This window comes from Schistocerca americana, chromosome 1 (genome assembly GCF_021461395.2).
Source record: "Schistocerca americana isolate TAMUIC-IGC-003095 chromosome 1, iqSchAmer2.1, whole genome shotgun sequence".
NCBI lineage: Eukaryota > Metazoa > Arthropoda > Insecta > Orthoptera > Acrididae > Schistocerca > Schistocerca americana.
In genome coordinates this window covers 698,897,567-698,921,546 of record NC_060119.1, presented here as the reverse complement: position 1 = coordinate 698,921,546, position 23,980 = coordinate 698,897,567, and the positions used below count along the sequence as shown (strand labels likewise).

Sequence of the window (23,980 nt, the reverse complement as noted above, 5' to 3'; positions counted from 1 at the left end):
GCAGGTAAGCCAACCTATAAGTGAGCTACCGAACAGCTGAACATGTTTATTATATCCACGAGACTTGTTTCTAAGCAAGTAATGCAGAGCAGAATTAATTATATGACTATTATAATGCATATTTTCACATGACTGTGAATTCTGCCTTAAAGGACACAAAAATAGTAATCCCACACTCTATTTATTGGTTGGTGGACCTGTGTAGATGCTTCAGTTGTTTTGAAATATCTCGGTCGCTACGGGTGTGGTGGGGTGTTTACATCTGAGTCATCAAGGCGTTTATACGAACATTGTGGCAGTTGTGAGCTCGGAAATTTAACGGCAGGTACCTGAAACCAGGTAATTTCAGAAGTGCAACATACTTTAAGCTTAGGATGCCGGGGTACAAAAAATTTTCTGCAATACTGTACATTAAAATGTTTTTGTTGTAAGAAGCTGTCAGCTGCAGTGCTGTTATTATCTGCTAGCACGGCGGTGAACTAAAAGAAAATATTTTTCGACATTATAGTAAAGCTAGTATCGAATAAATGTCCTCAAATGAAATCTCAGTAATCCCTCGCCCTTCTTTTATTTTCTGAAGTATTTAGTTGTCGCTTTATGTGTTGTTCGGTGTAGTAGTAATAGTCGCAGCTGTACTTCCATGTGTTATGGAGAGTAACTGTAAGTCACGAAGACTGATTTTATGTTATTAGCTGACAGTATTACTCTGGTACTTTCATTTTATTATCAATAAAATTTGTCCTTACAGCGCCTTTACAAATATTTGCATTGTTTCACTGCAACTGCTAGAGTGCAGCTGTGGTTATCGCCTCAGCCTGTAAAAGTAAGAATTGAGCAGACATGTATTTAGCAAAGAATTAGTGTGCCGGAATATATAACTCCTCAGATATTATTTGTAGAGCCTGAAACTATAACCACACCTGCACTCTGTCAGGTGCCGTGAAGCAAATGCAAACAGTTGTAAAGATGATGTAAGAACAACTTACGAAGCTGTATTTTTCTTCTTTGCAAAGTAACTAGAAATACGTTATTAAAGTTAAAACGATTCCTAATAGTATCATGTAGTCACTGTAAAGCCTAACAGGAATTCAGTCAGATTATCACTGTTTTAGAATATTTCTTGTATTTAACAAATATAACGTGAAATCTTTTGTTTAAATGTGATTTTACATGCAGTACAGAAAATGTCAACTTTATGTTGCTGTGCCAAGGAATAAGATCAAGAGAGCAGAGGCAGTAACAGCCCTAGTTTGCGCAGAGGCGGCCTTGCATAGATAGTTTTGAGTATGCTTGTTCTGATGAGGTTGGTATTTAAGCAAGGGCTTGCACCCCCAAGTTTAGAGAAAAATGTGAGTGTAAGAAAACAAAATAAATGCAGTCTTTGCACCTTTTCAAAAGCAAACAAATAGGAAATGCACAGTTCAAGGATATTAGCTAATGCCAGTTCACACAAAAATGTTATCAACTCCAGATTACCAATAAATTGAGCCAGCTGTTTAATTTGCTTTGTGAGAAGATATGGGTCTACAAATCCATAACTCAACAGCAACACAATAATGTCACACACTGAAACATACACTACTGGCTATTAAAATTGCTACACCAAGAAGAAATGCAGATGATAAACGGGTATTCATTGGACAAATATATTATACTAGAACTGGCTTGTGATTACATTTTTCACGCAATTTGGGTGCATAGATCCTGAGAAATCAGTGCCCAGAACAACCACCTCTGGCCATAATAATGGCCTTGATACGCCTGGGCATTGAGTCAAACAGAGCTTGGATGGCGCGTACAGGTACAGCTGCCCATGCAGCTTCAACACGATACCACAGTTCATCAAGAGTAGTGACAGGCGTATTGTGATGAGCCAGTTGCTCGGCCACCATTGACCAGATGTTTTCAATTGGTGAGAGATCTGGAGAATGTGCTGGCCAGGGCAGCAGTCGAACATTTTCTGTATCCAGAAAGGCCCGTGCAGCACCTGAAACATGCGGTTGTGCTTTATCCTGCTGAAATGTAGGGTTTCACAGGGATCGAATGAAGGGTAGAGCCACAGGTCGTAACGCATCTGAAATGTAATGTCCACTGTTCAAAGTGCCGTTAATGCGAACAAGAGGTGACCAAGACGTGTAACCAATGGCACCCCATACCATCACGCCAGTATGGTGATGACGAATATACGCTTTCATTGTGCATTCACCGCGATTTCGCCAAACACAGATGGGACCATCATGATGCCGTAAACAGAACCTGGATTCATCCGAAAAAAGGACGTTTTGCCATTCGTGCACCCAGGTTTGTCGTTGAGTACACCATCGCAGGAGCTCCTGCCTGTGATGCAGCATCAGGGGTAACCGCAGCCATGGTCTCCGAGCTGATAGTCCATACTGCTGCAAACGCCGTCGAACTGTTCGTGCAGATGGTTGTTGTCTCGCAAACGTCCCCATCTGTTGACTCAGGGATCGAGACGTGGCTACATGATCCGTTACAGCCATGCGGATAAAATGCCTGTCATCTCGACTGCTAGTGATAAGAGACCGTTGGAATCCAGCACGGTGTTCCGTATTATCCTCCTGAACCCACTGATTTCGTATTCCGCTAACAGTCATTGGATCTCGACCAACGCGAACAGCAATGTTGCGATACGATAAACTGCAATCGCGATAGGCTACAATCCGACCTTTATCAAAGTCTGAAACGTGATGGTATGCATTTTTCCTCCTTACATGAGGCATCACAACAACATTTCACCAGGCAACGCTGGTCAACTGCTGTTTGTGTATGAGAAATCGGTTGGAAACTTTCCTCATGTCAGCACGTTGTAGGTGTCGCCACTGGCGCCAGCCTTGTGTTAATGCTTTGAAAAGCTAATCATTTGCATACCACAGCATCTTCTTCCTGTTGGTTCAATTTCCTGTCTGTAGCAAGTCATCTCCGGGGTGTAACAATTTTAATGGCCAATAGTGTATTTTTTTTTGTTACTGTCTCTTGATGTATAAGGATGACATGAGTGTGAAAGTATCAAACTTACTCTTAAAGTGACTCAGTTGATTGTTGATGAAGTAACAAAGAGATTAGCATTTAACATATTGACAAGATTGAGGAAAAGTTCAGTTTGGGGAAGGAAACCAGTAGTATGCTTTTCAAAGGAGCCATCATGGCGTTTGGTGTAAGCAAAACTTTAATGTGGGTGCCCAGGTAGGAATTTGGACCATAATTCTCCCAAATGAGTGTCCAGTGTCTTAACTGCCACATCATCTCAGTTGTTTATGGACATCTGTTGGGTTACATACTCTGCCATATAGATGATGGTGATGGTGATGATGATGATGATGATGATGATGATGTAGATGTAGCAATTTTCAATGCTTTGGCTATCCTTTTATCAGCTGTAGAAGTTTATTACAAAATTCAAAATAACTGTCTTGTACTGTGCCCCACATACCTCGGCAGGAAATACGGAAGCGTCCGATCCCACCCGTCTGCTTTGACCCATGGCGTCACAAATATGGCGGAAACAAAATCAAACACACACACACACACTTTCCACAAGAAGCCTAATGACACTAACGGGACAAGCGCGGGAAATGGGGTGTTTTGGGTGGGGGGCAAACTAAATATAAAAAAATTTAGACGCCTTGCGTAGCTACAACGTGTAAGTGAAGACAGCCATGCATGAATACCCACCCACCTCCTCAGGGGTCGTAAGCCGTGCAACCCATAGAAGATCAAGATGCTTCAGTAGCTGATTAGTGTTTTTTGTCTTTTTTAAAAAAAAATCTCACGGGATAGAACGAACAGATCAGAAAGATAAATATAATAAACTAAGACAGAAATTCGAGGAAACAGATAATTAAAATAATTAATAAGAGTTTTTAAATAAAAAAAAAAATCTCACGAGATAGAACGAACAGATCAGAAAAGTAAATAAAATAAGATAAAACAGAACTGGAGACAGCCACACTCAAACCAAACTCCGCGCCGTCATGACGTCACACACGACAACACCCTTACGTCACGGGTCAAAGCCGACGCGTGGGATCGGACGCTTCTGTCGACCCCCTCGGCAAAATGAAGTCAGCACAGAACGAATTTTCACTCTGCAGCAGAGTGTGGCAAAAGCTATGGCCTCAGGTTTGAGTCCCAGTTTGGCAGAAAGTTAAAATCTGCCAGGAAATTTCAGGTTAACAATTTTTTAAAATACATAAAGGCTCTAAGTTGCTTAAGTCTGACAAATTAGGAGTGAGACCTGTCAGCAATTCCATAAAATGGCAAGTTACTCATGGCACATTTGGTTCATGGTACAGCATGGAAGTTGGTTGATTTGCTTATTTCTCTGTATATCTTTAGGGCCTTCATCTATTGTCATATTGTTCCAAAAATCATTTGTGCATCAGTGTTCTTTACATTGTTTTTATAATACTGTTAAGTTGCTTTTATAGGTTGTCAATATTCCTTAATACACTGACTGGCACGCAAAAGTTAAGCACTAAAGTAACTTCCACGTGACATCACTGCCAAGTAACAAAGCTCAATGAAACTTGAATTATATGTAGAAAAAACTGCTAAAGTAGTTATATAATTATAGTAATACTAATAGTATAGTAGGTAGCTGGGAGCAGTTCCAATGATTGGAGAGTCAATTATGCTGAAGTCACTGTGATTTGTGAAAATCTGCTGCATATTACAAAAGCCATGATTGTTAATAGAATGTGTAATCATGTTGGACAACAGTGTACATGCTCTGCAATGTTCTCCCATACTGGGTACAAAGTTGGCAAGGAATTCTTATGGTAGGATGTTCCATTTCTCCCATCAGTGCAGTTTACAACAGCTGGAAGGTCGTTACTTTACATGTGAGTGTACTGCAGTACGTCCCACCGCCACATCCCACACTTGCTGAATGGGATTAAAGTCGAGGAAACAGGTAGGCCAGTTCATTTGCCAAATATCTTCTCATTTTGAGAACTCCTCTGTATGCACTGTTTTATGTTGGTGCACATTGTCATCCATAAAAATTAAGTCCGGGTCAGATGCACCCCTGAGACACACTTTGGGAAGGAATACAGTGTCAAACTAGCAATGACTGGTGAGTTTGTGCGTTCAAAGATTTTGAAGTCAGCACACCCATGCAACATTATGCCTTCCCACATCATAACACCTGGACCACCATAACGTTTGTGTTTGACAATACTTCTGGGTGCATTACGTGTTTCCACATCTTGTCTTATGCGTGTGTGTCCAGAACCACAACTCGAACTGAAATTGGGCACATCTGAGTGGAGCACGTGGGTCCGCTCCTTATTGGGCCAGTCCCTATTCTCTTTACGTGAAATTGGGTGCCTTGCAGTCCTGTTAAATGTGGTTGCAATTGCACCTGCTGTTTGACGTGGGTCCCTTCTTGCATGTTGCACAATGTAGTGGTCATCTGCTGCTGTGGTTGACCACTTCCTCTCCTTCGGGCAGCAGTGCCTGTGGTTCAGAATGTACCCCTTGTACACAAAACGGTGCTGTAAGCAATAACAGACCCTCAGGCTACACTGATCACAAGTTTGTTCTTCTTCCAGTTTTGTAAAGATTCTCCCCTGTGTGCAGTTATTCAAATGTTGTTTCCAGGTCACATTGTAATGAACGTCGCCACAATGCACAGTAACTGCTCGCTGATTGGCACACATTGTTGCGGGGCCAACCTCATTCATCGCAATAGTTACACTGATCCCATGCCATATGACATCCAACTTCCTGTGCTTGACTCTGAGACCTCTGGCAACGTGCTGCTCCTGAACTTTCATTCATTATGTTGTGTTACTGTATTTAACTTTGGCAGAGTATTGTGTACTATGCCAGAGAAGAAACTGGTAAAATTGCTAATGGAATTATTTCTAACTCATAGACAGCTATTCAGTGTTGGTTGGCCTCTTTTTCTCAGTTACTGTCTCAATGAAAACTCCATTTCGTACTTGGCTTTTTGCGGCTATCTCTTATTGCTGTAATTCTCATGTGGGTGCTCAGGTTTTGAGTTTTGTGATGAGCCTGTCTCCTCTATCTTTTTGGGGTTACATCATTTAAAAAGCTTTTGTGTGATAACCTCGATTTTACTTTAAGCTTTGTTCATGAAACTATTATTTTCAGGAATTTCTCTTAAGTTTCTTGATATTACGGAGCTATAAGTAATTTTTAATTTCCGTTTACATTTTTTGTTCCAATACCTTTTTGTTTTCAATGTATAGCTTTACATAATTGAGCCTTCTCATAACTTAAGAGTAATTTTATTCTTGTGCTGCAATGGATGTCTGCGTTTTCTGACCCAATAGCAATTTGTACTGGTATGAAAACAGAAATTCTCATTGATCACTATCAAGTTATGAGATTATTATTTAACATTGAAAATAAATGTGTACTAAATTATCCCCATTCTCATATGCTAATGGAAGCTGAAATATCAAAAGTGCTTTTTGTCTTTCACTCAGAAAAAATTATATGATGAAACTCCTATAGGTATTGTTGGTTGGTTGGTTTCATGCTGTAGGGATTATTTGCATTACAAATTGTAACGATGTGGTATGTTGAATGAGTCATGTTATGTTCACTTCGCAAATTAATGTGTAAATATGGGTGCATGCTGAACATAAATAAGATTGTTTTGTTTTCTTCTTCTTCTTCTTCTTCTTATTATTATTATTATTATTATTATTATTATTACTACATATACAGATGCACGCCAGTAATTCCTACCCAGCACCTTTCACATATTAGGCTACATTAACAGACATTCTTGTACAGAATAGAAACTGTCAAACAGAAACTTTTTCAGTTTGTTTTAAAGTTCTGCTCTACTGTCTTGTCAGACATTGTATGTGAATGAATAAGTTGCAGCATTGTGCATCCATTTTTGTGCTAGAGATAACTTAATGATAGTCAAGAATTTCATTTTTCCTTCTGGTATTGTAATTACACATGTCATTGTTCCTTTTGAACTGCAATAGATTATTTACAAATTTACAACAAACTTTGTGAGGGAATAAATACGCTATGAAGCATCAGTCAGATGCCCAAATCCTTAAACAGATGTCTGAAAGATGATGGAGGGTGAGCACCACGCAATTCTTGCAGTATGTTTTTGAGTAATGAAGACTTCCTTAAAGATGAGTTACCGTTGATCATTATTCCCTGTGACATTATTGAACGACAATATATATCTCTGATTTCTCTCTCCCAAGATTTGCAATGATTCTAAGTGCAAGTGTGGCGGCACTAAGTTGTTTTAAGAGTTCTAAGTCTGCTTTTTCCAGCTTCAATCCTCATCAGTGTGTACACCTAAGAATTAATGAAATTTCTGCCCTATTTATTATTTTGTCACCATGTGTCACACTTACAGTTAATGTAGTAGAGCTAGATGTTCAGAAATGAATATGTTGTGTCTTTTTAAAATTGTGTTTCGCAACGTGTTCAGCAACAGGGTGGTCCACTTGTTTCTTGGCCACAGTTTGTCGGTGACCATTCATGTGGCCAGACAGCTTGTTGGTTGTCATGCCTACATAGAATGCAGGACAGTGGTTGCAGCTTAGCTTGTAGACCACATGACTGGTTTCACAGGTAGCCCTGCCTTTGATGGGGTGGATGACGTTAGTGACCAGGTGAGAGCCATGGCTCATAACCCCTGTAATAGACCTAGATGCAAGACCTGTCCCATACATCCTCCCACCACCACATATTCTAGTCTGGTGGCCAAGAAACAAGTGGACCACCCTGTTGCTGAACATTCTGCCAAACACGATACCTTTCATTTCAATGACTGCTTCACAGCCTGTGCCATATGGATCCTTCCCACCAACACCAGCTTTTCTGAATTGTGCAGGTGGGAACTTTCCCTGCAATACATCCTAAATTCCCTCCTGGCCTCAACCCTCGTTAGTCACTCTTCTCACCCATCCAGCCTCTTCCCTGTTCCCATTCCAGCACTATACAGGCATCATTCCACCAGCACACCCACTCTTTTTATTTATCTCCTATTCCGCTCCTCCCCCTGCCCCCCACTTCTCCCCTACCCTCCGTCTAACCTTCAGCACTTCACTGTCCACCACCCCCACCATACTATCCCTCCCCGCCCCAACCTCTTCCTTACCTCCTCCCAGTCGCCACTCTCATCATGCATTGGTGCTGCTGCTCGCAGTGTGGATTCAGTTCCCTGAGACTGCAGTCGAGAGTGTGTGTGTGTGTGTGTGTGTGTGTATTGTTGACAAAGGCCAATGGCAGAAAGCTTTAATTGTGAGAGTCTTTTTGTTGTGCCTATCTGCGACTCAGCATCTCCGCTATATGGTGAGTAGCAACTTTCCTTCCCGGAAAATTTTAAAAATTGTGCCATTGTGCTGGAGAGCATTGAAAAAGGTGAGGCAATGGACATAAGTTTTGACTGCTGTAACCATGATTGACAAGGCCTGGACAGATGTCAACCCTACCACTCTTTATAACTGCTTCAAAAAGTGTGGGTTTGTAATCCAAAGAGAGAAAGCAGAACAGCCAATAGAGTTGCCATAATTAGCAAATTAAATCCTGCTAGACTCGTGGTGGTAACTTCTACCCAGCTGTGGTGAGTTAAGCTTTGAATATTTCATTCATGTTGATGACGACTACATTGGTGTCTGTGTTTGGCTTGTCTGGATGAGAAAAAGAAAGATGATAAAGCACAACTGCCAACTCCACATGCTAGAGTTTACTTTCAGTCGAACTCTCATTTGTCCCCCCCTCCCCTTTCCCCTCGATTATTTGAACTCCTATTATTTTGAACTCTAGGTAATTTGAACTTGTTCCCCAGTCTGTTGAGTTTCAAATTGAGAATTGACTGTAGTTTGTATTGGAATCATAGCTGGAGCATTGGACATTCTCTTATTGACAAGATACAACTCTTCTGTTAAGATTTATTGTTAGTCTTTACACCACATCGGGCCTATGTGTGTTAAAGAAAATAAAAATAATTTACTCTCTTACATGGATAGACAGATTATATTCTTCCTGTCTCCACAGCTAGACCTGAAAGTGGTATAAAGATTTCCTAGAAATCATGGTGAAACTTTTCAGTTTTGAAAATCTAAAATCTCATTTACTGATGAAGATTTGGCTGTCTTCAAGTATTGCATTTGAAGGAAATTGCTGTTTTGAGTTGTCTTATGACGCATCATAAATAGTTTTGGAATGTTAACCTTATTTATTACGTGAAAGCAGATAGTGCACACACAATTCTAATGCTTAAAACTTGTGTATTCTTTCAGATTAAACATGTCTTCACGCAAGACTGCAGGACGTCGTGCCACGACCAAGAAACGTGCGCAGAGGGCGACTTCTAATGTATTTGCAATGTTTGATCAAGCACAAATACAAGAATTCAAGGAAGCATTCAACATGATTGATCAGAATCGTGATGGCTTTGTTGATAAAGATGATCTTCATGAGATGCTGGCATCTTTAGGCAAGTAATTTTGCTGTCAAGCGACATGGACTTAGTGCTATTAGAGAAAGCAGTTCTCGTACATAACAAGAAATGATAACTATATTAAATAATGTAATATTTGCACTAAAATAGTCATATTTATTCCTAGCCTGAAAGTTAGTTATGTTAATAACACTTTGGCTTTGACATTATCACTTTTTGGAAATCAGTTTTGTTACGTTTAGAAGGTAGTATTGAGCATAGTCTTACTTGTTTACTAGTAAATATCTATACAGTTTTTCCATTCATTTAGTCCAATGCTCAGTTGATTCAATCACATGATGTAACTCATCGCTTTGGGAAGGGACATGTCTAAAAGTTAACTGGTAGACTGCACCAACAGTTGTGCATAGTATGCAGCCTCAAAAGATTTTTGTAATGAAAGTAAATAAATACTTCTGCAGTACAATTTGATATTCTTCTTTAATAAATATTCTCTTGTTGAAAACAGTGTAAGACTTGGAGGAGGAAATTAATTTGCTTGTATTCCTTTCCAGCCATTGACCTGTTTCGAATATGTTGCATTATTTCTCACTTTGTTAGGTCTTTTTTGTGACTTAGGCTCATCACAGTCTCTGATCCTAATTTACTTCACTTCTTGTAGAACTAGCCAAATTACTTTATGGCTATGCCTAGTTTCATTCTCTTGTATCCGTGAAAACATAATCAGAATGTTCTAATGCTACTTTATATGCCAGGGTTTTAATTGTTTTCTTGCTTGTTTCAAGTGTTAAATAATGAGTTAGGCCCTTGTTTTTTTTCCACTGTGGCTCAATTTACAGAGTGTTAAAGATTGATACAATTTTGCGAGACCACATGAATGGTGATAGAAACAATATGTAAATTTTGACTTAGTCATATGACTGCAAAGTTTTTATTTTTTAAAAGAACCATATGATTTTACAAGTGGGTTTCTTTTATGCATACACGCACAGCCTTGATTGCAAATTTTACAATTACATTTAGGATCAGTTTCTGTTTACCTTTCTCCAATGTTCAATGCGCCATTTTCTTGATGCACGAAAGGATGTCAGATGATGGCTTTTGTGAACATGTCTGGAGTTACCGTGTTCTGTGCTGTTACTATGCTGTGTTGTAATTCATCCAGAGTTATCGGAAAGGGAGGCACATAGGCCTTCATAAACCATCACCCCCCCCCCCCTACTCCCACAAAAAATTACATATTCCGAGATCAGGTGATCTTGGAGGCCAGTGGTGCAATATGAAATCTGTACACTCCCTACAACCAATTCAGAGCTGTGCTCTCAACAAAAATCACCCCACACTGTTGTAACTGAATTACAGCTGTTGAAACAGAGAACAGAAAACACCCCCCCCCCCTTTCCTTAATACACATATGGTAATGGATTTTTTAACCCATGCTGACAGCTTACAACTGGTGCCGAAGTAAACTCAGTTTTGACTCAGGAGTTAAAATCCACCCCAACTTTATATCTTAATTCATATTGAATATAGGCTTTTACAATTGAGTGAATCCTTTCGAAACAGCTTGATTTTATGCAGAGAGAGATTTTGGTTTGAGAAGAGTGCTGTAATATCTTTATTTTGTGTGTTGAGAGGTACATTTTGTGTTTAATTATTTTTGGGTGAGTCAGAAGTCTGTCCTCTTAATCTCTTTTTTTAAAAACTGATGTCAGTTATTTTTACTTGTTCTGTTTTCATTCTCCTGAGTTACCACACAACATTATTTAAATTGTTGTACTCGTGGTGGTGGTGGTGGTGATGGTGGTGGTGGTGGTGGTTGTCTGTCTGTCTGTTCTTTATGTAATGTATATTCAGTTTCCTTTAAGTGTTCTCCCTCTTCTTACAGTAGTGCTGTGTTGTTTTTAAACATGTGGCAATATTTGTTATTTTTCTTTTGTGACTTTTTTTCAGGCTGATTACTTAATGTTAAGGATGACTTTTTCATTTGTACTAATCTAGTACAATGTTTTCAAGGAATTATTGAGAGGGAAGTAGTCAGTATCCAAGCATTTTGGACCTTGGGCTTCACTTTGTATTTTGTGTCAATGTTTCTTGTGATTCAAAGGCATCATGCAGCCAGAATAATGTATAAAATTGTTATGAAAGGGATAGATTGTTACTCACCATAGAGATGACACATTGAGTCGCAGACAGGCACAACAAAAAGTCCGTTATACATTTAGCTTTCAGCCAGAGCCACCTTCATAAAAAGAAAACACAGAAGGCAATAGCAGCTCTGGCTGAACTGAAAGTTAACTGTGTAGCAGTCTTTTCATTATTTTTTATATAAAATGCATTTTAACCATCAGCTATTTATTTGTCCCGTTAGTCATCTGCCGGTTTCGGTTATTAGCCATCACCCAGGATGTAGGGTAAAGCATCCCATATTTCTTTGAAGCTGAACAATATTGAAATTGTACAGTTTGTCTTACAATACTGACTCTCATATCTTAATGTCAAACAGACAGACATCACAGGAGAAACTAGACAAACAATTACTCATAACTGTTAGTCTTGTTTCTCCTGTGATGTCTGTCTGTTTCTCATAAGATATGAGTGTCAGTATTGTAAGACAAATTGTACAATTTCACTAGATAATTTCAATGCTGTTCATCTTCAAAAGAATATAGGATGCTTTTAACTAATCTCTTGTACCCTACATCCTAAAGGATGGTTAATAACCGAAACTAGTAGATGACTAATGGGACAAATAAACAGCTGATGATGATTAAAATGCATTTTATAAAATACTTAATGGCTGTTGAACCTCACATTTCAGATCTTTTCGTTGTGCCTGTATGCAACTCTACATGCCATCTTTATGGTGAGTAGCAATCTGTTCTTCTCATGATATTGTTGATATTCCTACCTGGTCTTTCCATTGTTTATATGATGATGGTGTGATATAAATGTGGTAAATTGTTTCATTCTTGAATTTCAGTACACACAAAAATCATATCTAATAATGGCTTCACAATCACCAACATTAGAACTGATTATTACATAGTATCTTTTTTTGCAGGGAAAGATGTAACTGATGAGTATCTTGAGGCAATGATGAATGAAGCTCCGGGCCCAATAAATTTCACAATGTTTCTGACACTGTTTGGGGAACGTCTACAGGGCACTGATCCAGAAGATGTAATTAAAAATGCATTTGGGTGTTTTGATGAAGAGAACAAAGGAGTCATTAATGAGGAACGACTTAGAGAACTCCTGACATCAATGGGTGACAGATTCACAGATGAAGAGGTAAGGAACAGTTTTCTCTAGTGGAAAATATTTTCATAGGAATTTTCGAAAGTAATATATTACAAATTTTTTTGTAATTGTTGCATCAGATTTGTAATATTATTCTGTTAGTCTTGTTAGTCTGTTTTAGTGTGTGTATGCATATACACAGAGGTGAAAAGTCATGGGATAACAATATGGACATTTACATATGGCAGTAGTATTGTGCACACAAGTCTAAAAGGGCAGTGCATTGGAAGAGCTGTTATTTGTACTTAGGTGATTCATGTAAAAAGGTTTCTGATGTGACTATAGCCACACGACAGGAGTTAAGGCTTTGAACACGGGAGGATAGTCGGAGCTAGACACGTGTGATATTCCATTTTGGAAGTCAAGAGGAAATTAGATATTCAGAGATCCACAGTGTCAAGAGTGTGCTGAGAATACCAGATTTCAGGCATTACCTCTCACCATGGACAATAGAGGTCAAAAGTCTTCACTTAACAACCGAGAGCAGCGACATTTGTGTAGAGTTGTTGTTCCCAAGGCAAGCAACACTAAGTAAAATAATTGCAGAAATCGGTGTGGGACAAAGGACAAACACATCTGTTACAACATAGTGGTGAAATTCGGCATTAACGGGCTATAACAGTAGATCACCGATGCGATTGTCTTTCGCTAACAGCAGGAAATCAGTTGCACCACTTCTCCTGGGCTTGTGACCATATTGATTGGACACTAGATGATGGGACAACTGTGGTCTGGATGGCTGTAAAAACAGCATGGCTCAATATTTCTGCAGGGAACTTCCAATGACTTGGGGAGTCCATGCCACATAGAGTTGCTGCATTACGCCGGACAAAGGAGTTCAGACACGATATGGGGGGTATTCCATGACTTGTCACCTCAGTGTATTTTTATGTTCCTTATTGAGGTAAATGATTTGCTTTTTGAGAGGAAAATTATGCTGGAATTCATATACAGCAGAAAACTTCTGCCGCGAAATGGACAAGACACACACATTAGCATAACAAGTTAGTTATAAATCGCTTCTCATCTGTGATATAATTTTTCAAGAATATTCCAGGCATGTGAGAAAAGTAATGAGACCGACAAGACTGTGAGCAATATGGCAATGTTGTTTCTTCTGTTTGTGGAGACTGGTGTGTTCATCTGTTCCAGATTCTCAGTCAGAGTTTCAACTCAGAACAGCCCTCATGTGATTTTTGAGTGTGTCATCACTGAAGTTGGGTTGTTGTTGTTATGTGTTATGAAAATGGGACACAGGGATTTAGAACAATGTTATACCATCAAGTTTTGGGTTAAACTCTTGTAGTCTGTGATTGTGACCTTTGAAAATTTGAAACAGGCCGAGAACATGTTAGAGATGAACCTCGTTAGGGAGACTACAACTTTAATTACTGATGAAATCGTCAGATGTATGCAAGCTCTTGTGAGATCAAACATTTAACAATACTAACTGTGTACTTTACAAAGATGTCCTTGAAATACTCACGAAAAGGTTGCAGACAAGTGGATGCCGCAACATGACAATGCCCGATGTCACACGCCTACTTCCATCATGGAATTTTTGACCTCAAAAGGCATTCTTATTGTTCCAAAAGCCTCCTGTTTACCTGATCTGAGTCCATGAGTCTTTTTTTTCTTTGATCTAAATTGAAAAAGTCTTAATAGGATGTCATTTTGGAAATCTGAAGATCATTCAAAATAATGTGACCGACATGTTAAAGGCCCTACTATTTTAGAAGCTTTTCAGTGCTGCTGCCAAGACTGGGAACAACTGATCTGCTGGTGCGTAGCTACCAAAGGGGACTACTTTGAGGAGGACATTATTGTTTGAAAAAAATAAAAACTTTGATATACAGAAAATAAATCTTACTTTTCCCCCGCACCTCATAAAATCTCTCACAGGGTTTAAATTCACTTTTTTGTTTTGCCATAAGCAGTTAGCAGGTGTCATTAAAAGCGCATTTCAATGTGACTCGTGACTTACCAGTATCATACTGGTTTAATATTAGTTTGCTAAAAGCCTCCTGTTGTGTTAGATGAATTTAAGTTGCAGTTTCCTTCAACATCAATGCATAGAACATATTCTTCGCCCTTTCAAGTGATAATCAAAATTAGTATTGCCGCTAGTTTAGTCAGAATTCATTAGTTACACTTGTCATGTTCCATAGATACCACAGAGAGTGGCCTCTGTGATATGGACAGAAATTAAAGATCTACGTTTTACATAATTTAAATGCAGATTAATGACAATGCTAGGTACTTTTCAGCTTGTAAATATTTGTAAAAGGGCATCTTCTAAACATCATGACCAGCGTTTTAAGTCCTTTAACAAATAGTGCTAATTATAATTATAAACTAAGTTAGATTAGAGTTTCTGTGAGTATACTCCTCGATGGAGTAGCAGGAGTTGTCCAACACATTTCTTCAGTTCAGTCATACACTCTACCGCATTATTTTCATGGCATTTAATGGGCCCGATGAGCTCAAATGTCCAGATACCGTGCGAGTTGTGCTTTTTCTGTGCACGGGCCCCCGCGCGTGCTCGCGTGTGCGTGCGTGCGTGCATGTGTGTGGGTGCGCGCGTGCTTTCTATTTTGGAAGAAGGAAATACCGTATTTACTCGAATCTAAGCCACACTTTTTTTCCGGTTTTTGTAATCCAAAAAACCGCCTGCGGCTTTGAATCGAGTGCAAAGCAAGCGGAAGTTCTGAATAATGTTGGTAGGTGCCGCCCCAACCAACTTCTGCCGTCGAATATATGTAGCGCTACACAGGCATGCTTTGTAGGCACAGAGATAAATACTGACGCCAAAACCTCTGCATCAGTTAATAAATTTAAAAAAAAGGTGGAAGACGAGCTTTTTTTTCTCCGCCCCGAGTTTCGGCCACTGCATTTTCATACATTATCCAACGAAGTAAATACAAATTCCGTATTCTTCATCTTCGAAAGTAGCAGAATTTCGATGTACTACGAAAATCCGACTGGCAAGACTGTTGCTAATAGGAACCTGATGAAATGTGAATCACGTGCAGTTTTCTCTTCACCATAAGAATAATACGAATATAAACATTTTGCCATATATTCTTTCGTGTTTGCTGCTTTCTCATTTAAATCCTGTCTGCCTAATAAACTAAGAAACTAGAGTGAGACAACAGCAAACGCGGAAGAATATACGTATCGTGTCATGTTTATATTCGTGTTATTCTTATGCCTAATAGTGATACAGTCAGAAATGAAGCACGGCAACTGACTAGATTTTTTAATCTAAAATGACTAATTTCTGTGCAGAATTTGATGTACTAAAGAAGCGGCCGCAAAGATTTTCAAACGGAGAAAAATTTTCGTCTTAACTCTCGTTCAGAACATGTTCTATCGTACGCAGTCTATTATTTGGTTCTTGTTGATCATTATCAAAGAAAGCAGCAGTGTAAGTAACAACAAGTAGCAGTCACTTGCCATTGTTTCGCTAATGAGACAATTCCTCTCTTTTTTCTAATTGTAAGCAGCGGTAGCGCGCACAAAAGCAAGCCATGCCGCGGGCGGCGACAGGCCGTAAACACGCACTATCAGAATGCGACAAACAATGCATGACGCAGTACAGTAATGCATTTTCAACTTAGAGTGACGTAAACGCCTATAACAAAGAAAACGGCACTTATCAGATCAAAGCAAAATAAGCAATCCATTCAAACCACACGAAGCACGTGAAAAAGGAAGGGTACCCGTATAAATACGGACGGAGCGCCTGACGCATAGCAATGGCTATCTGGTAAAGCTTAACTGCTAAGCTTACGACTCGAACCAAATTATTGTAGCTGTATCGTCTTTCATTCGACCTAAATTGTGTCTCATATTACAATAGATCAACTTTGTTTTGATTTGAAGGTGCGGCCTAAAACTTTTCTCTCCCCTTGAATTTCGAGTCTCAAATTTCAGGTGCGGCTTAGATTCGGGAATTTTTTTTTTTTTTTCCTTGATTTCGAGTCTCATTTTTCAGGTGCGGCTTAGATTAGAGTAAATACGGTCGTCTGAACGCTTAATATTTCACCAGTCTTCTTCATTGTGCCTGTCTGCAACTGAATACCATCCATATGTGGGGAGTAGCAATCTATCCATTCCACATTGTTGCTATAACAGTAATTGTTTTTATTGCAAATATATGTGGTATTTTGGGTAATATCTTGCACAAGTTTTTTGTGTACTGCACCTGAACTTAATTTTTATAGTAACAAGTGTGAGCTTGTTATATTGAGTGCCTGGTTACAGCATTTGTGTGTTTGTAATGAGAGCACACCAGAGATGTACTTTCATTCTTTGCACAGTGTGTTCTGTAACATCATAAAAATATCTTTGCTCTGTTTTGTCATCGTTGTCACTGTCACTTTTAGTTCTAATAAAAAGTGTGTTTTGTTGTTTGACTCAGCTTTTATTCTGCTCTGTGAATTTCAGCAAAATATAATGATAGACAACAGCTTATGGGCCCAGGCAATCGTATACATATTTGTTTTGCAAATTCACTGTGTTTGATCAGAGTTTTATTCTAGTGAATCATGATGCTTAAGTTTTGACACTTTGGTTCTGGAACCATCATATTTCACTGGTCTTTTGGGGAAAACTGTATGTTTGAAATACGTCCAGATTTACCCAAAGATGGGTAAATTGAAGGCTTATAGTATCCAGAAATTTGACTGTAAGAATTTCCAACTGTGAAAATATCAGTTGCAAATTATTTTTCATGCTGAAAAAGTTCGTGGTATCATGGAGGGAAAACAGAGGCCAAATGAAGCTGGCGAGAGTCAAATAGCATGGGATGACTTAGATGCGAAGGCCATGCCTATTCCATCTACTAAAATGGAATTTGACCAATTGTACTGTGTTATGATATGCACAAATGCGCCTGAAATGTATTTCATAATAAAGATTATTTATGAACAGCAATCTGCAGTTAATAAAATTGCCTTGAAGTGTAAATTTTGTGATTACAGAATGTTCTCAACTGACACAATCGCACAACACATAAGTTAAGTCGAGTCTTTGGTACGAATATTAGCTGATGTTGGGGAACCTGTTACAGAAGTTGACAAAATGGCTAAAATTTTAGGAAGTCTGCCCTCGAAATTTGGAACTTTCTCGACTGCTTGGGACTAGTGTTGAAGATGAGCAAACATTTGATATTGGACTTCCAGGATTATTGAAAGAGGAACAAATTTTTTTAGCATGGGATGAAATGTCAAAAGCATTACATCAGTTAATGTGGGCAAAACAAGGAAGTTAAATTCAAAGAACAACAATTTGCCTAATACGTCATTAGTAAAAAATGTTACCTCTGAACACCAGGCTTTAAGTGCAGAGCAAGTGAATGTTTTCACTCCAGGTTATGAAAATACTTGGTTAACTGATAGTGCTGCTTCAAAACATGTGATGTCACCCAGAGATTGATTCAACATACTTTTGAACAAATTCAATCTGATGATGCCTGTGTTCAAATTGGAGAGAACTCAGTTGTTAAAGTAGAAGGCATCAGATCCATTGAAGTATTGTTTTTTAGTTGATGGAAAATGGCAGCCTCACACTTTGGAAAACAAATTATACGTTCATTAGCTAAAAAGAAATTCATTTCCAGTGGGAGCTGTTACAAAAAGAGTGAAAGTGGTTTTTGATAACAAGAGAATAAAAGTATGCTCGTTAGGTCTAATTGCAGCAGGAATTAAGGTAGGTAATCATTGTTATCAAATGGTGTTTAAATGTCCAGATATACTACAGGCAAATTCTACTTTCTTGAATTCTATTAGGATCACTCCAAAAGAAATGCACAGTATTTTTGTAAAAATACAGTTTTCATTCTGCGTGTGTGAAAGTTGTACAGTGTGTAGATGCATCCTTTCTGTTTGTTTTCAAACTTAGTTCAACCTGTTCCCGTGAGTGGTGCTGTCACAGCATGTCTTAAAGATGGCTGCTACACTTGACACTCGTCAGAAGCAATGTACTGCCATGGAATTCTTGTGCTGTGAAAATGAGACAGTGGGAAACATCCACAAGAGGTTGAAAAAGGTGTGTGAAGATACTGCTGTTGATCGCAGTACAGTTAGTCAGTGGGCAAGCAGGTTATGTGATGAAAGTGGCCACGGCAGTGTTGAGGATTGTCCTCGCAGTGGCAGGCCTCGTACTGCGCACACTCCAGACAATGTGCAGATAGTTAATGAATTGGTGACTGCTGACAGACGCATCACAGTGAATGAATTGTCATGCTACGTTGGGATAGGGGAAGGAAGTGTTTGCAGAATACTGAAAGTGTTGGCATTAAAAAGGATTTGTGCCAGGTGGGTTCCCAGGATGTTGACAGTGGCTCACAAAGAAACAAGAAAAACAGTATGCAGAGAACTTTTGGAACAGTACGAGAATGGTGGAGATGAATTTCTTGGAATAATTGTGACAGGTGATGAAACATGGCTCCATCATTTTGTACCAGAGACGAAGAGGCAGTCAGTGGAGTGGCATCATGCAAATTCACCCAAGAAAAAAAAAAAAAAAAAAAAAAAAAAAAAAATTCAAAACCACACCTTCTGTTGGAAAAGTTATGGCTACGGTGTTTTTCGATTCCGAAGGACTCTTGCTTGTGGACATAATGCCAAGTGGAACCACCATAAACTCTGATGCACATGTGACAACACTGAAGAAACTTCAAGCTCGACTGAGCCGTGTTCGACCACATCGGCAAAAGCAGGATGTTTTGCTGTTTGCACGACAGTGCACGGCCACGTCAGTCAAAAAACCATGGAAGCGATCACAAAACTCGGATAAACAACACTGAAACTGCTGCCTTACAGTCCTGACCTGGCTCCACGTGACTATCATCTCTCTGGGAAATTGAAAGACTCTCTTCGCGGAACAAGGTTTGAAGATGATGACTCCCTTGTGCACGCTGCCAAACAGTGGCTCCAACAGGTTGGTCCAGTCGTCAGGCGCTGGTTCCAAAATGGCGTAAGGCAGTTGAGAGGGATGGAAATTATGTGGAGAAATGAAAATATTGTTCCTAAAGGCTGTATCTACACACTGTAAAACTTTCAAACATGTAGAATAAAAGATGGATTTAAAAAAAAAAAAATAGTGTGCATTGCTTTTGGAGTGACCCTCGTACAATGATCAAGTCAGCACACAAAATATTTTTAGCAGAAACAACTAAAGCACACAATAAGTGAAGTATGGCGCTACAATAAAGCAGCTTTGTTACTACTAAATTTTAGAGTTTTAGCGGACTGCTGTTAATGCGAGGTAAACAACAACAAAATTTCCTTACCACTGTCAATCACTCTCGAGAAGGATTTTCCACTTTTATATGCGAAGTTCAGCTGAGAAACAGTTTCTTCCTCAATAAAGAGATCATCTTGTAAAACGCTGTGCATTGTCATGAACTGAAGATAGAAACAAGGAACCACTTTTGAACACTGGAAGACTGGTAGTAACCAATAACAATGTGCTGTGGCTGCATGCACTTTTTCATTTATGCACTATTGTTTATTACATCCAAAATAGTATTTCATTCTCTCTCTCTCTCTCTCTCTCTCTCTCTCTCTCTCTCTCTCTCTTTTTGTCCCCCATATATGTGGTGGTTTAGGTCATTTTATTTGCAGATAATTTAAAAAATTGGTATTCTGCCTGTAAGAGTAGGTGCACTAAGAGTCAAGGATATGAACTGACTGAAAAATGCAAAATCGATAATCTCAGCTACGGGATATTGTTTCTTCACCGAAGATATCCTGAATTTTACCAGGGGGGGACCAGGATGCAGATGATGATCAAGAGGAATCTGAAAACGATGATGATAGCAAACAAGTCAGAGAAAATGAAAAATTGAAGCTGAAAGATTGATATAGTCTGCGAGCACCTGCCTGTTTTGGAGCCTGAGATACAACCTGTTCTGCCATTTATCGCTGAACGTCACATTTTTGAAGAAGCAATGACATCAAGATACATCAAAGTGGAAGAGAAGATGGCATCTTTGAAGAAAAACAAAGTTTGGGCTCTAGTACTACAATCACACAATCGCAAAGCAGTTAAATGAAAGTGGTCTGTCGTGTGAAGCACACTTCTGAGAGAAGAATTGATTGCTTCAAAGATAGACTATGTGTTTGCAATTAAAGTGTGCTATTCACTTGATTAAAACTGCAGATCATCACAAATGTAAAAAATTATTAAATATTGCTGCATATGTGAACATGTCGAGAGCAGTGAAACTGAAGTTTATTTTGCTTTTTCTGGTAGTTGGCAGATTTGTTTACGAAACCCTTAAGTAGAGACAAATACATATAGGATAGAAAAGATCTGTTAGTGGTCCTTAAAAAATCAATAAAACGAGTGGGACTGTTAACAGGAGTGAGCTAGGTATATTGAATGTCTTGTTTTCAGTATTCACAATATGAACACATCAGAGATGTACTTTCATTCTGTTCATGACAATGTTCTGTAATGTTATATATACTTAAATCTTTGCTGTGTTTTGTTGTCTTGATTACTGGGTCACTTTTGGTTCTGAAAAAGAGCTTTTTGTTGTGAGTTTGTTCTGTTCTGTGATTTCCAGCAAAATAGAATTACAGACAACATTTTAATATGCTCAGACCAAAGGTTTTTTTGGCATTTTTATGTTTAGATTGCAGTAGGAGAGTGACTCATTCCTTGTTTCACAGATTACTGAAACTGATTTGGACAGGAACAGTTTCCAGAATTTCTTCTTATACTAAAAAATTACACAGTTTTCTTTTTTACAGGTTGATGAAATGTATCGTGAAGCTCCAATAAAAAATGGGATGTTTGATTATATTGAGTTCACTAGAATCTTGAAGCATGGTGCCAAGGATAAAGATGAGAAGTAGAATCACATCTTAGCTGTCAAATACTGATGTGCCTTACTTCTTGACAGTGTTGAAGAACAATCATGTCTTACAAAATGTGTAAAAATAAACCCTAACTTATTTGGATTTAAATTTTTTAGCTTTTTATTAGTAGGTTTCAAAAAAATCTGATGCAAATATGTTGTAAAGATCCTTGTATATGGGACCACAGGTGACTGGCATTTTCTTCTTACTTGCATTTTGGCTTTTGTTATGAAGTGATAAAGGCATAATTGTAAACTGTTTGTGTTTTACTATGTGTAATTCATTCCAACATATATTAATAAGTTACTTGTACAGAAAATATTTTATTAATTTTTGGCTCTTTCACCCTATTAAAGTCTGTAAGAAACTTGAATTCTCTACTTTGATAATACAGAAATATGATTGTACCCTGGTAGTCTCACATTCAGTATTCCCGATAAATGTGATATTTTTTAATACATTTGTTACATAAAATTGTGACATCATCTACATTTTGTTTGTTTCCATATTTTAGTCAGAGCTGAATCCCGTGACGGTTCCTTAATAAAATATACAAAATCAGTAGCGTGTTTGAGTTGTTACACCCAAATTCACTCATTTTTTAAATTTTTTGTTACTTTTGTTTGTACCACTGTTACAATCATTTCTATAAAACTTTGTTTAGTCCCTTTATTCTACTAGGATCGATCCTGTCCTGCTTGCTTCACGTCTCATTAAATTAGCTTACTCAAATATTACTTTTCATACCACTGCGTATATAACTGGCTTTTGAAGAATTCACGAATTAGGATTAATAAAAAAAAAAATCTAAAAACAAAGATGATGTGACTTACCAAACGAAAGCGCTGGCACGTCGATAGACACACAAACACAAACATACACACAAAATTCAAGCTTTCGCAACAAACTGTTGCCTCATCAGGAAAGAGGGAAGGAGAGGGAAAGACGAAAGGATGTGGGTTTTAAGGGAGAGGGTAAGGAGTCATTCCAATCCCGGGAGCGGAATGACTTACCTTAGGGGGGAAAAAAGGACAGGTATACACTCGCACTTAGCTGTATACACACGTATCCATCCGCACATACACAGACACAAGCAGACATTTGTAAAGGCAAAGGGTTTGGGCAGAGATGTCAGTCGAGGCGGAAGAACAGAGGCAAAGATGTTGTTGAAAGACAGGTGTGGTATGAGCGGCGGCAAATTGAAATTAGCGGAGATTGAGGCCTGGCAGATAACGAGGAGAGAGGATATACTGAAGGACAAGTTCCCATCTCCGGAGTTCTGACAGGTTGGTGTTAGTGGGAAGTATCCAAATAAGCCGGACGGTGTAACACTGTGCCAAGATGTGCTGGCTGTGCACCAAGGCATGTTTAGCCACAGGGTGATCCTCATTACCAACAAACACTGTCTGCCTGTGTCCATTCATGCGAATGGACAGTTTGTTGCTGGTCATTCCCACATAGAAAGCTTCACAGTGTAGGCAGGTCAGTTGGTAAATCACGTGGGTGCTTTCACACGTGGCTCTGCCTTTGATCGTGTACACCTCCCGGGTTACAGGACTGGAGTAGGTGGTGGTGGGAGGGTGCATGGGACAGGTTTTACACCAGAGGCGGTTACAAGGGAAGGCGGTTTGGGGATTTCATAGGGATGAACTAAGAGGTTACGAAAGTTAGGTGGACGGCGGAAAGACACTCTTGGTGGGGTGGGGAGGATTTCATGAAGGATGGATCTCATTTCAGGGCAGGATTTGAGGAAGTCGTCTCCCTGCTGGAGAGCCACATTCAGAGTCTGATCCAGTCCCGCAAAGTATCCTGTCACAAGTGGGGCACTTTTGGCGTTCTTCTGTGGGAGGTTCTGGGTTTGAGGAGATGAGGAAGTGGCTCTGGTTATTTGCTTGTGTACCAGGTCGGGAGGGTAGTTGCGGGATGCAAAAGCTGTTTTCAGGTTGTTGGTGTAATGGTTCAGGGATTCCGGACTGGAGCAGATTCGTTTGCTACGAAGACCTAGGCTATAGGGAAGGGACCGTTTGATGTGGAATGGGTGGCAGCTGTCATAATGGAGGTACTGTTGCTTGTTGGTGGGTTTGATGTGGACCGACGTGTGAAGCTGGCCATTGGACAGGTGGAGGTCAACGTCAAGGAAAGTGGCATGGGATTTGGAGTAGGACCAGGTGAATCTGATGGAACCAAAGGAGTTGAGGTTGGAGAGGAAATTCTGGAGTTGTTCTTCACTGTGAGTCCAGATCGTGAAGATGTCATCAATAAATCTGTACCAAACTTAGGGTTGGCAGGCCTGGGTAACCAAGAAGGCTTCCTCTAAGCGACCCATGAATAGGTTGGCGTACGAGGGGGCCATCCTGGTACCCATGGC

The 23,980-nt window shown here is 39.3% G+C and overlaps 1 protein-coding gene across 1 annotated transcript; it reads left to right on the top strand.

The window, feature by feature from the left end:
• The first annotated feature begins 218 nt into the window (after positions 1-218).
• On the top strand, positions 219-22,173 carry LOC124544902 (myosin regulatory light chain sqh). Its single transcript, XM_047123638.1, has 4 exons — positions 219-339; positions 9,276-9,472; positions 12,501-12,730; positions 21,505-22,173. Exons 2-4 carry the CDS (start codon positions 9,283-9,285, stop codon positions 21,607-21,609), a joined length of 525 nt encoding a protein of 174 aa, XP_046979594.1. The 5' UTR covers positions 219-339; positions 9,276-9,282; the 3' UTR covers positions 21,610-22,173.
• The last annotated feature ends 1,807 nt before the right edge of the window (positions 22,174-23,980 follow it).